Below are 6,183 nucleotides of genomic sequence, written 5' to 3' on the forward strand. Positions count from 1 at the left end.
CCCAGCTCCCCAAGACCCCCCTGGAAGCCTGGGGCTCGAAGTCTGCCCCTCTGAGCTGGGCCAAATGGCAGTCGAGCCGAGCCGGGAGGGCAGGGCAGGTCCTGCCCAGGCGTGTGAGTGGAGCTGCGGGCTCTCACCAGATGAGCCACGTGGGCCCCCTTTCCTGTGGCAGGCGTCCCCTCGGGACAGGTGCCCCTGACCGGGGAGGAATTGTGCTCCACTGCAGCTCGCACAGCTGGCTGTGCGGACACATCTTCCAGGGTCCCCTCTGTCCGCGCGGTCCGGGCCACCTCTGGCGCATTGGCCACCTTGGGGAATTCCGTGGACCCCTGGGTGACGTGGGTCCTGGATGGCCTGTCCTGCCACTCGCTGGGTGCACAGCGGGGCAGCACGGGATGGGAAGGGCTCAGGGCACCTGTGGGTGGCTGACAGGCTTGCCAGGCCGCGCCGTGTGGGCTGGGGGTGGCGCTCCGTCGGCTGACACTGTGCACTCCCGGCCGCCACCTTCCCGGAAGGGTTCCAGAAGGAATGGAGAGCTGTGTTCCGCCACAGGAGCCGTCTGTGGGGCCCCGAGGTCAGGGGTCACTGGGAAAGGGGTGGGAGGCGGAGGGGTGCCGGGCGTCAGTGCCAGTGTGAGGTCACAGCTCAGCGTGGCCGGGTCCCCAGTTCCTCCTCCTCCTTGAAGCAGGCTGAAACCTCCCTCCTCAGCTCTGACAGCGGGTATGGCCCCGCGGGCTCTGCCCTGTGCCAGCCCCGCTCCGCACTTCCTCTCTGCCCGCCTGCGCACGCCCTCCTCCTCCTGTGTCCTCTGCAGCCCATGGCCCCCCCCCCCCAGCCCTCCCCGCCCGCCCCGCCTGCCCGCTGCCCCGGCTGCCTGGCGCCTCGCTCTGCTTTGCGGTGTTGTGTCGTGAGCCCGGCCGTGCCGCCGCCAGTGCCACTCCCCGTGCACGCTGCCGAGGGCCTCACCTCCGGCCTCTGCCCCCCCAGGGCCTTCGTGTACCTGAGCAACCTGCTGTACCCCGTGCCCCTGGTGCACCGTGTGGCCGTCGTCAGCGAGAAGGGAGAGGTGAAGGGCTTCCTCCGTGTGGCCGTCCAGGCCACTTCAGGTGCGTGGGGGACGGCCTGGGCAGAGGGCCCCGTGGGTACCATGCAGTGGCCAGCGTGCCACCGGCCTTGTCTGTTTCTTGGGCCCCCGGCCGGCACGCAGGCCGCCGGCCCCCAGCAGGGCGCTCCAGGAGAAGCCCCTGCCTTCCGGACTCTGCTGGGTCAGGTCGGGCAGGGCCCTGGGAGACTGTGCAGGCCCAGCCCAGCGCTGTCTGGACCCACTCTGGCTTGGGGGTGGCGGGGGGGCCTCCTCCCTCCCATCACTCAGCCCCAGGTGGACCCAGAGACCGCCCGGCTCCAGACCCCAGCCAGGTGCAGAGCGGTAGCCCCCTGCGGTCTCTGAGCCCAGCACAGGCGCGCAGACCACAGCCCGGGCCCCGTGGCCCCTGCAGCTGGCTTTTCTCCCAGAGCCTGTGCACCCTCCCTCCACTGTGGGCCTGCCGAGCGGACGGCCCCTTGCGGCTGAGCCCTCCCCCTGGCCAGGGTCCCGGGATGGGCGAGCCACAGAAGGCCTTTGAGCCTGGGTTTGCTTCCCTGTAAATGGCATCCCATTTGAAGCTCCCTGCCCAAGAGGAGTGTTGAAAGATGATTCCAGAACACAGATATCCACGTGCTTAGCCCCCAGAAAGCTGCAGGCCAGAGAGGGCTTGGTGTTCGGGCTCTGACAGAGGCTGTTCCTCCCTTCTCTGCTCTCGGGCCCCCAGCCCCTCCCCCATGGCCTCCCCACCCCCTCCCCCCCACNACCTGCAGAAAACATGCAGAAGCGCAGAGCGACTCCCAGACAAGGCGGGGCTGGGCTGCTCCTGAACGCAGGCACCCCCCAAGGGGCTGGTCACCCCACCCCACTTGAAGCCACGTCAGCTGGTTTTGGTTGCACCTCTAGGATTCTTTTGCCAGATTCTCACCAGCCCGTAATTTCCAGATGCTCCTTACAGCACTTCCAGTTATGTCACCGTGGTGTCCAGATCCCCCGGGGACCCTGGATGGGGGAGGGACAGAGGATGGGGGTTCTAGGAACGTCTAGTGGCACAGCCATTCCTCAAGGGGGCCCTGTTCCCGTCATCTGGGTGGGGCTCTGGCCCCAGGCTCTTGGCCCTTTGTGACCAGCCTGAGCCCCGAAGGAGCCAGTCCCACTGGGTGGCCTGCTTTATAGGTGGACACTGTGTGCTGGGGCCACACCTGACATTCCCTGTCTAGTGGCTACGATGGAGAAGGAGGGGCTTGAAAAAGCTCCAGTGGTCACAGAAGTCACACCCGTCCTGCAAGTGTCAGCTCACAGGGCCCCTCAGCACCAAGTGGAGGGGCCATCCAGACCCCCCGCCAGGGTAGAGAGCATGGCAGGGTTTGTGCCCCGCCCCCCGGGGGGCCCAGAAGAGGAGCCAGAGCCCCTGGAGGGTCTGGGAAGCCCCCCAGGGGGTTGTCTAGCCAGCGTGGCTGGAGTTGGGGCTGAGGCTGCTGACGGAAGCCGGGTCTGGGGGCGTCCGTTGGGAAAGTACAGGACACCGTGAAGGATGGGGAGTGGGGGCGTGTGGGGAGCCGAGCAGGGGCTGCCTGGGGTCCGGGTGGATGACGGTGGAGTGGAAACCGGGGGGGCTTCATGGGGGGGGCCACCCAGCACGGCTCTGCTGGAGCAGCCGAGTCTGGGGGAGGGCAGGGGTGGCCGGGACTCAGGGCAGGGCTCACAGGTTGGTTCTGGACCATGCAGTTGTGGTCCCGTCAGAGCTGGCTGTGCTGTGCTGAGGGTGTGGCCCCGCCTGGGCGCCGGGGCAGCCGAGGCGGGGGACTAGTGTGCCTGGGGTGTGCCCTCCTTGTTCTGGAGCTGGGGTGGTCGGCACCAGGGACCCCCCCCGTGTGGGTCGGGGTCTGTTCCGGCTCCCGTGTCTTCCCCCCGGCAGCTCGGCCTGGCTCTGCCACCGCTGGGCCCTGACTGCCTGCCCTGTCCCCATTTCAGCTGATGAAGAGGCCCCCGATTACGGCTCTGGCGTCCGACAGTCAGGAACCGCCAAAATCTCCTTTGACGACCAGCATTTTGAAAAGGTGCCGTGCAGGGGTTAGCCCAGCAGCCCAGCACCAACGCCAGGGGCCGCTGTGCAGGGGGTGGGCAGTGCACCCTGAGTGCTGACTCTGGCCCCCCACCCATTCAGTTCCAGTCCGAGTCCTGCTCTGTGGTGGGGATGTCCCGCTCCGGGACCTCGCAGGAGGAGCTGCGCATCGTGGAAGGTCAGGGCCAGGGTGCCGAGGCAGGGCCCTCTGCCGACGAGGTCAACAACAACACCTGCTCAGGTAGGTGCCCCTCCTGCCCGGGGCCTGGGGTGCTGGGACGCGGCCCCCACCCACTGTGATCTGGGAGGCTGTGAGGCCTTTCCACCAGAGGACACCGCGTGGGCTCCACCCCCGACCCCGGACTCTAGGCCTCTGGGGTCCCGCCACATTCCTCCTGTCCTTGGTCCCCAACAGCCGTGCCTCCGGAAGGCCTCCTCCTGGATAGCCCTGAGAAAGCCGCCCTGGACGGGCCCCTGGACACCACCCTGGACCACCTGCGCTTGGGCAGCACCTTCACCTTCCGTGTGACCGTCCTGCAGGCATCCAGCATCTCCGCCGAATATGCCGACATCTTCTGCCAGTTCAAGTGAGCCTCGGCGCCCCCTGCTGGCCATGGGACAGAAGGCGGGCGCTGAGCATCCCTGGTGACCCCTGCCAGTCGTCCGTGGGTCCCTGTCCCCTGCCAGTCTGCGGGTCCCTAACCAAAGTCTCCTGTGCCCAGCCTAGCGTCTCCTCTTCCTTTGCAGTTTCATCCATCGCCACGACGAGGCCTTCTCCACGGAGCCCCTCAAGAACACGGGGAGGGGCCCCCCGCTCGGCTTCTACCACGTCCAGAATGTACGTCCTGAGAGCCCCCACATCCACCGCCCTCCCGGGGCTCTGGCTTTGCGAGGCCTCCCCAGAGCTGAGCCGACCTGTCCCTGTTGTGAGCCCCCGTCGTGAGCTGGCAGTGCCCGTGTGAGGGCGTGGCCTTGGGTGCCAGGCAGGGGCCGTAGGCTGCTCAGTGGGGACCTTGGTGGGCTTCTGCCTGGGGGTGGGGCAACCTCGGGGCAGATAGGAACATGAGTCTGGGGTGCCCCACGTGGCACTGGCCAGGTGTTGGGCAAGAAGAGAGAGAGGCGGGGCGCGCAGAGGGCATTGGAGAGGCCCGGGAAGCTGCGGGGGGCTCGTCCCCGCCGGGTGTGGGAGGAGCAGGACTTTGCCGTGGAGTGGCTCCGCGAGGCAGGAGAATGGGGCCGGCCAGCCCACTGCGGGGCAGAGACGTGCTCCACTCGGCCATAAGGATGCCGCCCGCTGGCCAGGCCTTGAGTGCCCACCGAGGAGTGTGGATTTGACCCTGAGCGGTGCGGCCTGCGTGTGTGGTGTGGCCCCAGCAGTCACAGGCCCCACACGCAGAAGGGCCCCCAGACCAGTCCGTGCTGACGCTCAGGCGGCAGCGGGCTCGTGGTTTCTGGTGGCAGAGAGAGAAGACGCTCTGTTCTCCCTGTGTCCCCACACGGTCCCCCCTCTGGGCCTGTCTTTGTGTCCTTGTCTCTCCTTTTCACGAGGACAGTCACGTTGGATTGGGGCCACCCTAATGCCCGCATTCTATCTTGGGATTCTTTCTCCGAAGAGCCTACGTCCAGACATAGGTCTTGGGCATTCAAGCTACAAGATAGGAATTGGGGGAGGGGGCACAATTCAGCCCATAACTCGCAGTGACAGGGCGAGGGCCCAGGAGGAGTCCGGCCAGGCCACAGACCTCTGTCCCCTTGCCCGCCCTGCTCTGGAAGGGCACTCTCGGGGGTCTGGCCTTCGAGTGTGTGACAGGAGGGGAGGCGGGGCTGGAAGGACCAGGTGAGGAGCGTCACTCTGTCGTGGGCAGAGGTCAGGCCCAGCGGGGTCTCTGGTCTGGTTCTCCACGGAGGCCGAGCACTTACCTCTGCACCCCTCCCCCCGCCCCCGACTGTGGCGTGGCCGCGGCGTCCTGCCTGCCCTCCTCACCCGCCAGATTGCAGTGGAGGTGACCAAGTCCTTCATCGAGTACATCAAGAGTCAGCCCATCGTGTTCGAGGTCTTCGGCCATTACCAGCAGCATCCGTTCCCACCCCTGTGCAAGGACGTGCTCAGGTCAGCAGCCCCGGTCCTGGGGGCGGGGGCCCCTCCCCAGACCTGATCCAGCCTGTGCTGCCCCCCAGGGCACGGGCCCGCTCCACCTCCCGCCAGCGAAGCCCACCTTGCCCCAGACGGGCCTGGTCGGGCGGCTGCAGAGCCCAAGTGAGTCTAGGTGCCCACTTTCCCCGATGACGGGGCGGCCGGGTGCCCAAGGTCAGCAGGACCCAGAGCAAGTCGGAGGCGTCCCTTTGGGACGCCAGCAAGTTTCTTAAAGAGTGTGCTGTCTGGGCCTGACCCCTGCGGGCATGGGAAGTGGGCGCCGGGCAGGAGGACAGCCAGGGCGGCCCATGGGAGAGACGGCTCCCGCTCACCGCCCCGCCGCCTGGCTGTCCTCGTCTCCTGGGGTCCTCAGCCCCCAGACTGAGCCAGGGAACATCTTCCCGTCTCCCTCATTCCACCTGACCTCCCGGGGGGCTCTGAGGGTGGGCCAGGGTGTCCCTGCTGTGGTCCCCACCTCCCACCTGGGTGCACGTGGCTTCTGGGGTCATGAGAGCCTCTTGCCACCTGCGCCCCCCTCAGCTGTCCTGTGGGACCCGGCACTGAGCGGGGCGTCCGGGTGGGGGAGGAAGAGAAGGGCCACGGGAGGTGCTGGCTCCAGGGCGTTTGGCCCCCTGAGCCTCGTCTGTCCTTGGGAGTGCAGGGGAGGGTCTGTCCCGGAAGCCCCCGGACCGAGAACCAGAGCTCTCGCCCCGTTCCCACAGACCCGTGGGGCCGCCCCCGCAGGGTCTGGGGTCCCCAGGGGCCCTCCTCCCCCATCCCAGCCGCGGGAGGCCCTGGGAGGCAGGGAGGCAGGGAGGAGGCGGGGGCTGGGAGCAGACGGTGCCTGAGCGCCTTCTGCCAGCCCCCTTGCCCTTGGCTGCCTCCCCAGCTTGAGGGTCCCAG

General features: G+C 67.7%; 1 protein-coding gene across 1 annotated transcript in view; it reads left to right on the plus strand.

Moving 5' to 3' along the window:
• KIF1A (kinesin family member 1A) overlaps positions 1–6,183 on the plus strand; it is a 66,141-nt gene that overhangs the window by 37,912 nt on the left and 22,046 nt on the right. Inside the window, 6 exon segments of the mRNA XM_077757360.1 lie at positions 988–1,106; positions 3,056–3,141; positions 3,249–3,387; positions 3,562–3,733; positions 3,894–3,984; positions 5,138–5,256. Of these exon segments, the coding sequence (XP_077613486.1) occupies positions 988–1,106; positions 3,056–3,141; positions 3,249–3,387; positions 3,562–3,733; positions 3,894–3,984; positions 5,138–5,256 (726 nt within the window).

The sequence above is a fragment of the Crocuta crocuta genome, unplaced genomic scaffold (genome assembly GCF_008692635.1).
Source record: "Crocuta crocuta isolate KB4526 unplaced genomic scaffold, BGI_CrCroc_1.0 scaffold290, whole genome shotgun sequence".
NCBI classification, from domain to species: Eukaryota; Metazoa; Chordata; class Mammalia; order Carnivora; family Hyaenidae; genus Crocuta; species Crocuta crocuta.